Genomic DNA, 16,824 nt, shown 5'->3' on the forward strand with positions numbered 1-16,824 from the left:
GGAACAATAGCTCATGTGTGCCTCTTACTTAAGGCTCTTCTAGCTTTTTCCCCCCAAACTGTGTTTCTACATGTGCCGCTGGAGACTTTCCAGAATTACACAGTTTCATGCTAATCGTGACATTAGTCGAAATCAAACTGTAACTAACATCTCCACAGATCACTGGTTGAAAAATACAGTAATAAGACTCTAACACTGTACCTCTATGCAGTATGATTTTTAAAAGAAACCCTCAGTGTGTTGACTTTGAAAGATGGCAAGAAGATTCAATTAGTTGGTTACGCTGGAGAGGCGCAGAAGCCAAGGCTTTGCTGTACCTTTTTAAAGTGAGAGTTTGTGAAAGCAGATCATTTACAGTGAAACTAGTTACAGGCTACACTTGCAAATTGCTGTCAAAATGTCCCTTCTGATGCACTGATGCCCACATCGACTTGGAGCATATGTTCCTGTCTGTGCTTTGGCAACAATAATTAGTATAATTGAGCATCATGATGAGCTTGCAGATTTATGGTCGTTAGAGGGGTCCATTGTATAATATTTACATTAGCTGCTCTTTAATGGCATCAAATTGCACATTACACAAAGCAACTGGGTTTGTATTCACAGCAGGCCTTCACAAATCACTGAGGGGGCACACATAAGACAGCTACGTTATGATCCTATTCAAGGTTATTAGGTACAGGCTGAATGATGGGCTTCTCTGGGTTCAGTGACTCTGCCTGTCAAATTTATATACTGAGAACCATCACATAATAGCAACTCTGCTTCTCAAAAAGGCATCATCTGTCTCACTTTTCTTTAAATTTTCCTTTGAGATCAAAAGGAAATTATTGTTCGAACTATTTCAATGTCCACAGTTTGAAAGTTGTTTTCTGCAGTAAGTATTAGTCTTTGATCCTAAGTCTGTAGCAATGTGGTCTTTGACAGGCGTTGTGTGAGAAATCATGAAACCAAACAGTTGGTCATGATACATGGCTGACCTACAGAGGCTTACCAGAGCTCACCTCTAAATCCTCTGCCCTGAATTCACGACATTTGTTACCTTACTGAGAGGAATCTCTATTTTATGGACAACCTGGTCATAGGGAAATATGTATACGATTCAACCAGTAGTATCAATATAAAAGACTCCAGCGGCCTTGCATGTCTACACATACAGTATCTGTTGTGTAAGGATACAAGAACAGCATCAGCAAGTGCGCCTGGTGAGCACGTGCTGCACCGTATCGAAACCAACCACACCAGAGTACATGTCTAATTTGTCAAGACCAGGAAGTAGATCTTGCTGCAACAACATTGATAAACCTGAGCAGAGTCTCACAACAGGGGGAGGAGCAAAGAAGGAGACAAAGACTGGGGAACAGACACACGATGTTATCAGTTCCTTTTCAAGAACGTTTAATAGGCCTCAAAGCAGGAGACATTTAAAGGTAATATGACACATTCATGGCACGGCAGGAAAGGTTTTCCTACCTCTTGAAGGTACTTGAGGGCGCTGACGTGTCTGCAAAACAAGCCAAGAGACATCATAAGAAAAGGAATTCACAGCCTTCTACACAATTATGCTAATGTTCCTGCAAGATACTAAAATATTTCGTTTTGCAAAATGAGAAAAGTACATCAGAAGAAACGTGACGTGTAGCAGGAAAAAGAAAAGGTTGGTGTATTTGATCATTTTCTCATTTACTCTGCATGCAGATTGATGAATTAGCTCAGAAGTACAGTTGAAAATTGCCAGAGAAAAGCAAAACACCAGATTTGGATGTGCCATGCTTGTCTGTGACAACAAGAGAAGAGTGAAAACAGGGGAATCCATGAGTGCGGACACTCACAGTCTCTCAGAGTCGACGAGCTCTTTTGCGATGTAGAACGCTCGGGATCGGCCATCAATCTGAGTGACAAGGAGGGAGCAGAGTGGAAGATGAATGAGCGTAACTAATGTTTAAAGGGTCTCTGTGGACACTTACTCCTCTCAAACATTAATAGGAATAGCTACGTAGCACACTGGTGAAATACCCAATTCACTTTTTTGGGGGGGATTTTTGCTGTCAAAATAAGACTGATTATTTCATTACAGCACAGCACAGACATGAAACCTTTCTCAAATTCGGGACTTGTAAACTCAGATGCATTATGTATGAGAGGCTGTGTGTGTGGTGGCAACAATCCTGCCCATTGATTTAGAGGCTAATCACAGGGTCTCAAAACATCCAAGCCAAAACATAACATTGAAGCCATTTAGAAGATTTACCCACAAAGGCACCAGTGATTTGTAAGTGTTATTTTTTCCGAAGTGGGGAATTTCACAAATAGTTCATGAAAGGCACACTGAGACTCATTTCCTCAAAATAAAATCAGTTCCATTAAATGAAAGTGTGCCTGAGGCCAGATGCAGTCTGTCTGGCCTTCTTTTGTCTTTGTTTCTTTAATTTATTGTATTTTTTCTCTGAAAATAAAGAAAACAAGGAAACACATGTCACATGATGGGAGTGGGGCCTGATATTATTGTGGTAGAAGCAGGACGGATGGGGTCCACCTATGAGCTACTGTAAAATGCCTTTTACTGTACAGAAAACTGGGCAGATTGATGTAATGCATTATGACTGGCACAATGGTGAATCAAAAGTTATATTGATACATTAGTGTCACATGTGTCTAAATGTGTGCATAAATGCATGTGCTGCAGAACATTTGATTTTCTCCTAATAGTTTAATGTATGATGTCAAACCTGACCTGAGGCCTATTAATACAATAAAATCTTCAAGAAATGTTTGCCCATTTTGTTGATTTGCTGGGACATTTTGCTGCTCAGATGACTGAATTAACCACTTTCTGCCCTTGTTTCACTTGTGTCTGCTTCACATGCATCACCTGTCGATCATAACTCTGGTCCGCAACACCCTCTTCCTCCTCTGAGGTACGACCATGGTCCTCGTCCGCTGACAGCCCAGCAGAGACAGGATTCATTGGGAACGGTTCAGTGTAGGCACTGGCAAGAGAAAAACACAGAGTAGGAATACAGCAAACCAAAGCACTGGTAGTAAAATGAATGTTTATTGGTATATCAGCCTGAAGTCTTCAAAAACATTGGTTTAAAACATAAAGACATTGAATTTTCTTAATGGGCAATGCAGGCAGCATAGAAGATTTAAATTCCATGTGGTACATTTACACTGAAAAGCTACTGTATACTATCTGTTCAGCAGCATCTTCTCAGTATTCCAAGTCACTTGTGAATATGTTTTTGCTTTTCCTGTGTGAGTCTCTGAACATTTCCACTCTTCACATGGTGTCCACCAGAGGCACACTGTAATCCCTTTCATGATTCATTCCTCTCGCAGATGGCACAGTTGTGTACGTGCAACGATAATCCTTTTGTCTGCTGCTCTACCTCAGGGGGCCACGCTTTATGTCATTTCACATATAATCCCTTTAAATCTTACCTGTGGTAATTATTAATGTCTTCTGGCCCATTAAGATCCATTCAGTATGGCTGACAAATTCCACATTGTCAGGATGAGCATATTGAAAGCAGCTATAAGACACCTACAGGAAGAGCACTGATGGCAGGTATTACCATTAATGGAAATGCTCCACCCTATACTAATAATAAAGCTTTAACATAAAGACTGAATCTTTGTGCAGTATGCAACATAACATGATACATAGGCACAAATAAGATGCAGAGTGAAGCAGAGCAGCAAAATGTGTAGAAATGCACTTACAGTTTGACTCCATTAGGAAGTACTGACAGCACTGTATGTACCACAATTAAATAGAAGTACAATGCTAATAATAACAAATTTACATAAAAAATATTCCAGAAAATAATTGAAAGATGAATTGAAAATGAAAATTATCATTAATTCCAACCTTCTGCATTGTGCAAATGAAAAATGCAAATATATTTAGACAGATTCTCACTCAGTTGCACATTCACATGCACACTGCTTCATAATGAATGTGCGACCTGAGCTCATAAAGAGCCCCCTGTGTGTGCAGCGAGTAGACAGCTATTAGAAGAACCAAAGGTTAACAGAGTTAACAGGGTTTCATGTTCATTCAGACATACTCACTCATACTTCACTATGTTCACACATGTGTCAGATCTATTGGATGGACTGAAGAAAGCATCTATGAGCCATTACTCATGGCTGACCTCAGAGTCGACAGGTCAACCTAATATGGGGTTGGGAAAGACAGAAAACTGGAGAGATGGGTTTTCTTTGAACTTATTCTGAAGCTCTGGTTTATTGTACAAGGGAGGCTAATTCCTTTATATGTCCAAGAAAAACTGTGCTGTGGATTCCCATGGTCTCCTCTTCACCATCTGCCCACACATGTTTCTATGTTCTGTGTTGCAGTGGAGGGCTGTGACCAATAATGTCTTCAAGAAATACACAAGAGAGCTGAAACAATTACTTTAAATTGGTAAAGTGGAATAATATCCTATTTAAAACACAGCCCATTTTTCTTGGACAGTTGCTTAAATGTGCTTGTGCTCAATGTTCTATTTCTATAATGATGTACTTCATTTTTCTCGCAGTAAAATCTCAGTGATTTTTATTTTGTAGCCCCGGATTCATACAACATTAATATGTGTAGAGCTATTCTATTTTTAACCTGAAACATATTACACATTTGAATGTGTAGAGGAGCTGTCAAAGATGGATTGAACAGCTGGGCAGCAGTACAGAGATATTCCTTTCTAAAGTTTTTGAATGAGCCTTGTACTTCAAACCATCATAGAAGACCTATGTCGAGTGTGGGAGCTCATGCCTTTCAGTCGATTCATGAATGCAGTTCTTGTTGTACTACTCCTTTTGTACTGAGGCTTCAAACTAGAATTAGCAGCTGGAAGATGTCACTAAGGCTGACTCACAGCCTGGCAAGCTCCTGATTCTTGCATTAGCTGAGCCAGCAAATACCATGAGGATGTAGGTGAAGGCCTGGTTGGAGCATAATGAAGCAGGATAAGGCAGAAGTGGGAGTGGATTGGTTTGCTTTCGAGCACATGCATTTGTAGCTTTAAAGCTATGAATATGAGTTTTTGTAATATGGTAATGCATAAAGGCCTTTTACAAGACCATTAAGGCAATGCTATTATGCCATCCAAAAGCAATGTCTTTTATAACATGACAAAGTTAAATCTCCTGTGTCAAATCCACAGGAGGGCAAAATGACTGTCTGGGAAAAAAACCTATACCCCACCAATCTCCTGAGAATTTGATGATGCTTGTAATATGTAATTCAATTGAGCTAAACATTGAGTATTAAAATATATATTAGGTGCAATCAGACAGGCCTTTTTCACTTGTAATGGCACTATTATAGGAAATAGGAGCAGCTGAATAGGTTCATTAGACTGCTAACTGCACAAGATTGGGATACTGATGGGGAAATTAAGAGAATGAGGGCTGTTTTAAATTACTTGCTACTTTTAGTGATGACGATCACGTGTACTCCAGCTTATAGCTGTTGTGACAGTGTGTGATGAAGTGATTTGTGAAGATGATGGTGCTCTGACTGCTGCTGCCTCACCTGTGATGTGACAGAAAATGGCCTTGGTTCATTGCAAAAAGGTGTGACTCAGAGCCAACGGAATTAGAACTTCTGTACCCGTGTTTTCTGTTGATTTGTGTAGTCTCCGTACAACTGCACCAAGATAGTCAGAACACCACTTTGAAGTGAAGAGCTGGAGGCATCCCTTGCAAACTGGAGCAACAATAACAGCAGACCTGGCATTCCTGACAGGACCACACCTCGTCTTGTTATTCAAGGGAGAGTCTGGGAAGTTCCACCCCATCACGGTGACCCATTCGTCCCCTTATTATCCTGTCTGTCCTCCGCTGTGTCCACCTCTCTGCCTCCCACAAGAGCCCTGCCCTAGTCCTGCATTTCCTGTAAACAAGCTGGTGGGAAGCTCCTAGGCTGGACGCTTCCTCCCTGGGGATGACCTGGCAATGACCGCAGAGTGCCTGGCACCAAGCCTGGCAAACCAGCAACACACCCTGTCCACCACCTCACCACACAACCACCACCCAGTACAACAATGTACTTAAGGTGGCTCCCTCATCACTACTAACACCAACGTAACAGTGGGTGAGGGAGTTGTTTTAGAGGCCAAGGCAGGGCTTTCCCATCACTCTAGAGAGGTTCATTTTGTTTCAAATGAAAACAATGCCAAGAATCAGCCAGAGATGTACAATTTTTGCATACATTAGCAGTATCTTACTCAACATACCACTAAATAAACTGTTTACTATGTGCACAGAGACAACACATCTACACTACTGCTGTAAAGTTGACATAAAGAACACTTAATGGTCTCTAAGTTGACCACAATCACAAATCCTGTGCTTTCTTTGTTGAAATGCCTTTTTCAACACTCATTTGTTGCTATATGGCTACTTGGCAAATTTTGCTGACAACATGCTTAGCAGGCACCTCATCTGTCCAAAAGCAGCAGAGTTGCAACTTAGTGTGCAACACCTTGGTTAGGTTCAGGATGAATCATTAGTGTGCCTTTTCTTCAGGCATTGTACACTGTAGTAGCTTTCCAATGAACATGTCTCTTTGCTTAGCCTAAAAGCTTGTGCTGAAGTAGTGCCTGAACAGTGCAAAGCATTAATCAAACAAGTGAAAACAAGCCAAGACTGTGGCAAAGCTTTTTTTTTGTTTGTTTTTTAGTTCTCTTTAAATTGCATGTCAGCTACTTTGGCACAGTTCTTTGGTGGGTAGTGCTTTTGGGCCATTTAGTCACCACAAAACTTCAGGTTTTGACTTCATGTCATTCTTAATATATCATTGTCATAATCAGCAGCTGGGACAGCAGCACTGTCAAGCTGTGACGTTTAATATAAGATGCATACACAAAGTCAAGGACAAAAAAGCTACACTGGTTACATAAGACATATGTGAGAAGACGCATACACACATAAGTACGCTCACACTAAAATAAATGTAAACCAGCCCTGTAGAGACACTCCAAAGAGTGGCCCTCGCAACAGAAGCATCTCCAGAGGAAATGTGGCCAAGGCAAGGTAACAGGATAAATAAGTTCTTTGCATCATTGCCAGCAGACAATGAGCCACATCGATAACATTGGGAGAAAAATAAGCCCTATGTGAGGGACTACTGGACAAGGTAAGGGTTTGTAAAGTTGAGGTATGTTTAGTTTAAAGTGGGCTGGAAATGAAGTGTGGGGAAATCATGGTATTATGTTCTGCTGCAGAATGTCTAGACGTGAGGTAACCATGAGTTTTATGTCTGGAAGACACTGTACAGTTTATATAGGCTGCAAATTGATCCTGTCTTCACAAACTTGTTATACAAGAGACAGAATCTGCAAAATAAAAATAAAAAATAAAATAAAATGGTGATTAAAAGCCATACCTAAATTATAAACCAAGCACACCACAAGAAATTAAAAGCAACAGCAGTAGAAGCATTTTGCCCATAGATTATCTAAAGCCTCTCAGGGAGCTGTTGGTAAGGGCCCATCTCTTTGAATACCCACAGGTCATCAAGCACAACTATTTTATTAAGTCTGGGTGAAAACTGTGGCCCATAGTGGCTGAAGCTGTGGCACAGACCGAGACTATGTGGTACAGTCTGACCACAGTGATTCCTCACTCTATCACACACTGCAGTAAATCCTGCAGCCCCTCAAGGGTGCGATGAAAGAGAAACATTCGGGGGAGAGCTACTTTAATAAAAGCTCTCCTAAACTTAACCATAAGTGTCAGGTACAGGAGAGCAATTACAGCAGAACTGCTCTGGCTCACTTTCTCTTGTTCTTCCTATCCCCTCCCCCCTTTGCCTTACTTTACAGCTATACTTTCTGTCTTCCTGCTCTTCTGCTCCTTTTATTAACACATCCCCTTCACTTGATCTCTCACCTTTTTCCTCATCCTTCTCAGCCTCCCTGTGTGAAAAGAACTCCCCCACATTTTTTCACTTTTAATTGCAACCCATAATGACTTTCTGTAAGGTGAATAACTTGCGTTCAATGAGCTACACAATTGCTGTTAACTGTTCTATCACACTTGCAAAGGAAGCAGCGGCACCAGATGTGACCTTTAAATCTACCAAATAAAAAACAGAAGTAAGCTTTCCCACAAGCATTGTCCATCTTCTGAAAGCCAGTGATGCCTGACACAGCAGGCTGCTCATCTCTTACTTTGCTACAAGATCTACTTAGCCAGGTCCTCTCTGCTCATCTGAGATACAGTGTAAGAATATCTGTCAGCTGTTGAGGGGTCAAGATTGCACTTGTGAATGGATAGGCCCAGGCCTAACAAGAGATGATTTCGTTAAAAGTGACTCTAACAGCTCACCTATTTTCTAGACCACAAATGGAATGAATAAGAAGATTAGGTAAAACACACTGAAAGAGTTTTTATCAGTCCTTTTAGGTTTGCTTAAGCTAACACAAAGCCATTTTAACTGAAATGAATATTCACCATACCTTTCAGTGTCTGCTTTTGATGGCTGGGGTTTGGTTTCGATCCCAGGGAAACTGTTCATGTCCACATAACCATCATTCTCATTGCTGGCAACTGTCGTGCGGTTAGGATCCTCAAAAAACTCAGTAACCGTGTGAGATCTAGTGGGTCTGCCAGGGATCTGGATGTTCTCATAATCTGAGCTCATGGCTGGGATGTTTTCATAGTCTGATGTGTCTGCACTAGGGAAGGAGATGGAGCGGGGTTTGGTCAAAGGCAGTGGCATGGCAGAGCGACGCGAACGCTCCTCGAAGGATTCCACTCTGGAGACGTTCCGGCCATAAGTTTTGAGGTCACCTTTTCTTCTCTGGTAGTCTTTGTACAGAACAAATGTGGATGGTGAGTCTGAAGAATGCTGCTGGGTGGTCACGATGTGGGATGGGAGCTGAGGAGAGCTGCCGGTGCTTCTTCGATCAAGCTCTATGACTCTAACTGGGCCGTGATGGCTGGACTCGGAGGAAGAACGTGAAGAGCGGACACTTCCGTCGCTGAAACCTTTTGAATCTGGCTTCCTCTTGAACTTGAGTGCCAGAAAGCGCTTGAAGGAAGATGTCTTCTTCTTAGGAATGTCACTGGGCTCATGCTGGATTAGGAGGGATGGAGAACTCTTGGTGACTGGTCTCTTAGTAATGTATGCCAGCTCAAAGGGTGGTGGGATGTCCACTAGAGAGGTTGGTGTGGAAACACCACTAGATGATTGATGGCTACGCTGGGAGAAGCTTCCAGAAGAGGTTATGACACACGGGAGTGACAGGTTATCATCTTTCCTCCTTATTCTGATCTCATCCTTCAGAAAGGGGCCAGTCTCTGTTGGGGTAGTCAACGACAAATCTGGCCCGTCCGTAGACCGGGAGTACAGCAAGAAGCTGCGAGACTTAATCGATGGGATTGGGCAGTTGATCTCAGGCTGTTGTGAATGGCTGAGAGGTTCATTGTTTTTATCCAAGGCCACTGTGCAGTAGTCATGAGTCTGATACTCTGTCCCTGTCTCCTCTGGTACAGTCTCTGGGACATAACCTGGAATTTTCCCAGAATAAGAGCGAGACCGTGTGACAATTGTCTTTCTATCCAGTGTTACAAAGTTCTCCCCTTCTGAGTCAAACCCTGCCTCCTCATATATATGCTCGTCACTGTCTGAGTCTGTGTCTTCATAGTAAGGCACAATATGGCAGTCCAGTTCCTCAATGTCTTCTTCAAAGGCCTCAGTAGTGTGGGCAAAAACCACCCTGTTGGTGAGCTCCGGGGTGCGGCCCAGGTCTAGGTCTGCCGGCACTGTGATGTTGCATAACCTGAGGCGAGGCTGGCAGCTTTTTCGTTGGCTGCGGAAAGCCTGTTCTCGTTTAGCTGTTCTCTCTTTTACACTTTTGCCTTTGATATGTTTTTTTTCTGTTTCGGCCTCATCATCCTCATCGCCTATCTCGACGTAATCCTCTGATGAGATGCACTCCAATTGCTCTAGTTCATTTGCTTTAGGGCAGAGTGACTCATCAATGTCTGCATACTCATCTGCTGACTCAGTGTCCTTTGCTGTTGTGTTGTACTGATTTGGCTGCTTGATGCCCTCCTCAATCTCACCGTGTTCTGAGAGGGCTTGCTTATCCTCTAGTTTGTCCACATCATCTGAAGATACATAGTAAGGTTCCTGGTTAGAAGCACCTGGAATTTGCGGCTCATTTGATGGTTTGTCATCAGTATCATCCTGACTCCATTCAGGGTCAGCAATGCCGGTCGTATCTCCCGGAACAGCTTCTATGACTGAATAAGGCCCAAACACATCCTCAGTGCTTGATTTAAATCGAAAACAGCCAGAGAGGTCCTTGGTGGCCCGTTCTGGTTGCCATACCTCTGTATCTCCTGTTTCAGCTGGGTCGCATGACTCACATGTATCACTAGCATCATCTGTATGGCCAATCACATCGTAGGGATACTCTTCAGCTAGAGTTGGAAGCACACTGAACCCAAATGCAAATCCCCCAGCTTCTAGCTCCGCCTCATCAGTGACTAAGTCACTGTTAAAACAGTTTTCACTTTGTTCACTCTCTGCGTCATTAAGTCTTATATCAGTGTCCTTATCACCCTGAATGAGTGGCTGTGTTAGATCAAGATTTTCTTCATCTACATGTTCATCTGAGTGTTCTAAAGCATCACCAAGTATTTCAGTCTTTTCACTAAACCTCTCTTCCTCCTCCTCCTCTTCCTCCTCTCCTGCTGCATCCTTAGTTTCCGTTAGAAGAAGTGAAGGTGTTAATGTATTCTCATCATCAGTGTGATTGCCACCTTCAGGCTGGTCAGTGTTTTCATCTTCAGTAGTGTCAACAGCATCATCAGCTTTTATTGTGTCCTCAGAGCCAATGCTGGATATGCCACCATCATTTTCTAATATGTCTGCTTCTTGTTCCTTCTCAGCTCCTCCCTCTGCTATATCCTCTTTGTTGCTTTCGCCTGTGCCACTGTCATTAACCCCATCCTCTCCCTCACTTTTCTCTTCTTTGTCCTGATTCTCCTCTGCCATTTCATGGAGATCCTCAGTTTCCCCATCAGAGTAAGACAGGTCTCCGTTACTGAGACTCTGTTGGCAGCAGGGCTCCCCCTGCGGGAGAGACTCAAACAGGGGCTTTGGTTTTGGGGCAACAGGAGGTTTCGGACCACGCACTGTAGGACAAGGTCTGGACATCAGCTTGGACTGCACTTTGATGGTCAGATGACTGCGGATCTTTGGCTGAGGGACTTGCAGTGGGTTTTGAAAGTCTGTGCAAAGAAAGAAAAAAATAATGAACGAGCTCTTAAAACTACGTAAATAAAATGTTCATTTCTCAAACATGTGAAGTGTTTATTTTTAACTGTAGAACTGAAGGACAAATGGGGCATGTATATGTGGGCATAGTTTTTGTACAGAATACAAAGAAAAAATATGGTCCTGCATTGTAGTGACATGCAAAATGCTGCAGGGGAAATTATCAGCAGGAAAAACAACAGAGCCACAGGGTACTTAGAGCAGGAACAATAACATCTCCCTGTCTGGGAAATGACACATGCAAGCTGGTTGCTTATAGATTGTTTTGCTTATACAAGTGATTGGCAAATCTTGATCAAATTTTTAAAGATAATTCGTTACCTTTAATGAAATTACAAGGATGATTAAGCCTTTAATTTGTAACTACAACATCCTATTGTGTGCACCATGTCATGCCATTGTATCTGAACTTTAAATATAATTAAGTGTTAGAAGTTGTGAAAGATTGAAAATTTAGAACTGTCATGAAACATGCCTGTACTTAACAAAGTGTACACCCCGTGTCTCTTCCTGTTATTTAGTACCTGCCCTGACGCACATCCTATTAAGCTCTGTGTGCACTGACTATCTCTGTGTTCTCTCCCTCCTCTCACTTTGGCCAGTGGCTGCTTGTCTCGTTCTCTCTCTGGAGACATCAGTCAGATTGTGATGTTTTTTGTGAGAAACTGGTCCTGTATTACCACATATCATGTCACGTACACACAAACACGTATGTCTCTATGAATGCCAGAGCCTCATTGAACGACACAGGATGTCCATTGGGGGAAGGACAAGAAGATCATGGCCCCCCACCATTCCTCCATGAACCTATCCTGGAGTACACATTTTCACAACAAAAATGCACTTCCTTCTCGTCATTCTTCCCCAATTCTCATGAAACATACTCACACTGCCTCACAGCCATACATTTGTTTGAGGGGGGGGGGGTTCCTTTGAGTGTGTCAAAGAACAATAAAACTAGGCAAAAAAATAAGAGTCCCAGTCTGACGAATCACCCAACTGCAAACAACAGGATATGAATTATGCAACATGAATTCAATTAAACAAATGTTAGAAAAACAACGGAAGAGACAGACACTGGGACCTCGATTGTGTGAAATTCACAGCATATGATTTCAGACTGTGTTCTCACCATGAAAGCCTTAACAACCTTTCAAAAAAATCCAAACAAAGCTCATAAGGCTGAGAATAAATGTGTTCCATTGTGAGAATAAAGCTTTGCTTTGGAGAATGTTATATATAAACATGAACAAGAAAACTTTTTTTTCTGTTTCAGAATTAATTCACATATAGGACACTGCACTTGCAAGAGAGATGATCTTCTCTATAGAACAGTGGCTCTGTCCACGTTCACACACATGGATTATTATCATAATTCTAACCCTAATACTAATCCTAGACCACAGCATTTCCCCAGTGGAGACTTCCACTAAAGCAACTTTACTGAGCTGCACTAATCCATAGATCTGGATTTTTACTTCAAATTTCTGTATATATAATTCATCCCACCACAATTGTTATGGGGAAAAAAGTGCTTGTGATAATTGAACAGCCATTTTTACAGTTCTGTTGATAATTCAGTTAACATTGGGAACAAACAAATTTCACGCAGGCTGCATCAAGTTGCATTGGATAGCAATTTCCATGGAAAATATACTAGAAAAATAAACAGGTGAAATATGTTTTGAAATAGAATAAAACTATTTTATAAATGCCCACTCTCATAAAAACACACACGAGGACACACTGTTTTCTGTAAAACATTTAAAGTTTGGTATGTGGCTTCTTGATATGAACATTGAAAATGAACAACCAACCTGCGTTCATTGTGGAACATCATCATCCACGGAAACAGCGCGTTATCCTCATGTTTGACCACACGGACCGTGTCCCCCCAAAAGACGCGGAAAACTTAATCCAAATTCGTGCACATTGCGGGAAGATCAAGTTGTAGAGGAGAAGTTGCAGAACATGTCATCTCGGATTTCTCCAGGTAAAGTGTAGTTGTGGAAGACGTCTGTGCAGCAGAGCCTTCAGCCGGCGTGCATCTCCAGTGCTGATGCTACAGTAAACTGGTGCGCTCCTCTGAAAACGGGAGGTGCAGCTTGGCGTTTCCTGAGGCAGGGCTACAGCGCGGACGCGGAGCGCGAACCAAAACCGTTCCTCTTTATGTTTCAGCTTTTCTGTGCGCAGAATAATATCATCAAAGATGATTCATGACCTAACACATTTGCATCTGGTCATGTTTTGTTTCACCATTCTGCGCCACAGATGTGATGAAATATGCTAGATAAAGGAGGATAAACTCGAGGTAATTCAAACCAAATCTACTTTGAGCTACAAATATAAGGATCAGTCCTTATTTTCAATTTTCTGTGATGACTGACAGTTTTAAATCTGTATCTATACCATGTTTGTACAAAGAAAAAAACACTTCTGCCTCGTGTTTTGGTGTATTTTAGTGTAAGGGACATGTCTGTTGGCAGGTGTATATTTGGCACCAATAATACACTACATCAGCAATTCAAATGTGTAGTGACACACTTTTTAAGCTTTGCGCGACTGAAGCTTAATGTGTAGAGAGGAATATAAACTGCAGAAATGAAGCATAGATTCTTCTGTTTTCTCCAACATGTTTTGCACATGGATTATTTCCTGACTTAGAACAGTACATAGAAAGGTTCCTAAAATCAGTTTCCAAAAACAGTTTCTCTAGGACAGTAAAGCTTTTGCTTTTGGCCAGGTTTCCTGGCCCGGCATCTGTTGCATGATTGAATGAATGCAACCCTCTAAAACCCTCTCCTCATAACAGGAAACTGCTCTCCCTATTTCCTGCACAACAGGCAACACTTCCTTAGCAACAAATGGGAAAGGTTGGTAATGTTAACCCCTTGGGTAACCTCTAACAGAGCTGATTGACTGGTGTGCTGCAGAGCCTGATGATTCGAGGAACAGACTAACTTTGACCGACTCCTGTCAGGGACTCATGGTGGGTTTTCAAGGACAGAGACACCTTGTGCATCACAGGGGGGAGGCTGGGATCATAGCCCACTTGAGGTCTTTGATTTGACAGCTCCCAGCGCTGGTTAAATGCCCACACATTGGGATGACAGTATCTTACCTTTTTTCTTTCTTTTTAACATACGTGAAGGTCAAACGACACTGCAGACCACAGGGATTTTTACAGGAGAGTCCTAGTTGATGATGATAGAGTAGAGAAACAGAGCAAAAGAATCCACCACGCTGTATCACCATGGGGCTCTGGTCCTGGCTCCTGCATCGGAGTACAGACCCATACATTATACACACAGTAAAATTCCCATTCCAGATGGTTTGGTGCAGGAAGGATTAAGCTCTGCTGCAGGTGCAAAGCTCTATCAAGCTTTAAGACATAGCTAATGTTATCTCTGCACTTGCATTACCTCATTAAAGAATAAATATTATGGTGTGTGTAATTATACCATTTCTGAATTATTAAGAATGCCACTAAAAAGGGTATTAATTATGAAATGGGTTGAAGATGCAGTAATTGAGCTGTTAATTTGCGTAAATAGGATGCTGAGTAATGTATTTTGCAATATACTTCAACACCACAAAAACAGCAGTAAATCACTTTGACTCAGTTGTTTTGCTTCCACTTGTTACAGTGTGATACTGTAATAACCATAATGGAGTGGCTGGAGTTCTTAATGTGTCAGTAGTAGCACATTTATGGCTGCCATAAAATAACCTTTTGTTTTGGAACTGGGTGGCTAAAGATAGCTTTTCTTTTGGCAGTGCCAGTGTTGCGCTCTCAAGTGTATTCTACTCACAATTGTTACATATGACCTTTTTTTTTTTTGTTTCATTTGTGCAAAATATGTTTTGCTGTTGGAGAGTGTGCAAATAGAACCTGTCAAAAGCATTGTGTCATGTGGTTGCAGAAGAATGGCTTTAGTAGTAAATAAGCCTCCAGATGTGGCACAGACGGTCAAAACATGTTTTTGGACGGGGGAGACAAATTTCCTGGACCGCCTGTAGCTGTGTGCTGCGCTCTGTCACTCCACCTGGAACATGACTTGACTGGACCAGAAAAAGAGGAATGGAGATATTAGGAAAAACATGCAGCAGTAACAGGGAACAAACTGACTCTATCTCCCTCCGTTCGGCTGCATGCACAACACCAAACAGGAAAGGGATCAGGGGTCAGCAGCCCTTTCCCAGAGCTGAGACAATCCATAACACCTGCTTTGATAGTGCCTGTCCACCGAACTGAATGGCTGTACCGAGTGTTTCTGTTCCCCTCTGAGACCAACCCTATGTGATATCACAATTCAAAACAGCTGATAAAAAAGAAACGTTTTGATTTTTGCCCCATAATTGCACTGTGTGGTACATTAACGTATCTCAATGGCTGATTTACTAGAGGAACAAAGGAAAAATAAAGGCACTTAATCATGCCGTAATGCAAACGAGCTGTAGTGTATTAAGTTCAGCTATTGATTTATGTGATACTCAAGAACAATCAGACAGAGGTCTTTCACTGTTTAAAGTGACCCAAACACCTTTGTAATTAGATGGCAAAGCATTTGGCTACTGTAATAATTATTGACATGTTTTATTGATTCCCAGCTGTGCATAACCAGCGAGGACCACCATCATCTTCTGGGACTTGTATTTTAGCCCTGAGCTTCAGTTTCTGATTAAGAGATGTTGGAGCAGAGGATGGGTGTATAACAGAACACTGGACTTTATTAAAATGTCAGAAAACTGAAGCGTGCAGAGATTATTTTAGGATTAATGGAGTTTGGTTGTTTTTGACAAAGAAGTGTGATGAGATATGTAATGCATTATTAAACACGACTACATCAACTGCTAGTACCCAAGAAGCTCCTTATGCATAAAAATTGCTTTGTTTAACCTGAGTGAAATAAGAAAACATGTTGTCAGCAGCCTATGCAGCACTCGCCCAACAATATAAAACTATATGCGTGTGTGCTTTTGAGTGAACACACACATGCACACAGTGCAGAGTTTTTGCAATAAACATATGGACTGTGGAAAATCAGCAAATCATCAAAAAGAGGCAAATACAGGTTTGATTCCCCACAGGACCTTTAGAACTCTACAGCAAATCAATGAATGGGGCCTGCATCATTATTGTCATTTGAATAACAAAGACACATTATATCACAGTAAACAATGCTGGAGGTTTGTTATTATTAGTTCTATAGTCATCACAATGTGGATTTCTCCCACTTAAAAAAAACTACATAAAACTTATCCAAATAATGACTAAGTGGTTCATTAGGTCGTGTTAACTTGGAATTTTAGCAGTTCTGTTTGTTTTAAGTCTAGCCTACTAGAGATAAATTGGCAGTGCTGCTCTGTTACCACAAAAACAGAGTATTACTGCTCTATAGTAAAAGGCCATGGCTACAGCACAATAGCTGTCACATTGTCGTTAATGAGCCTCAAGTCCAGAGAGTAGGTCAGACTCTGATAACAGATGAATTTGTTATTCTTTTTCTCTATTGCTGCAG

At 41.7% G+C, this 16,824-nt stretch overlaps 1 protein-coding gene across 2 annotated transcripts in view; it reads right to left on the reverse strand.

The window, feature by feature from the left end:
- Positions 1 to 13,442, reverse strand: part of fgd5a (FYVE, RhoGEF and PH domain containing 5a) — a 29,981-nt gene extending 16,539 nt beyond the window's left edge. For both annotated transcript variants that reach the window (XM_026306115.2, XM_026306114.2), the window contains exons 1-5: positions 13,120 to 13,442; positions 8,472 to 11,256; positions 2,873 to 2,990; positions 1,833 to 1,891; positions 1,474 to 1,504 (exon numbers count right to left, since the gene is read on the reverse strand). In XM_026306115.2, coding sequence (XP_026161900.1) covers positions 1,474 to 1,504; positions 1,833 to 1,891; positions 2,873 to 2,990; positions 8,472 to 11,256; positions 13,120 to 13,129 — 3,003 coding nt within the window. In that variant the 5' untranslated portion in view covers positions 13,130 to 13,442. The remainder of the gene's footprint in view (positions 1 to 1,473; positions 1,505 to 1,832; positions 1,892 to 2,872; positions 2,991 to 8,471; positions 11,257 to 13,119) is intronic.
- Between the last annotated feature and the right edge of the window lie 3,382 nt (positions 13,443 to 16,824).

Source organism: Mastacembelus armatus, chromosome 5 (genome assembly GCF_900324485.2).
Source record: "Mastacembelus armatus chromosome 5, fMasArm1.2, whole genome shotgun sequence".
Lineage (NCBI taxonomy): Eukaryota > Metazoa > Chordata > Actinopteri > Synbranchiformes > Mastacembelidae > Mastacembelus > Mastacembelus armatus.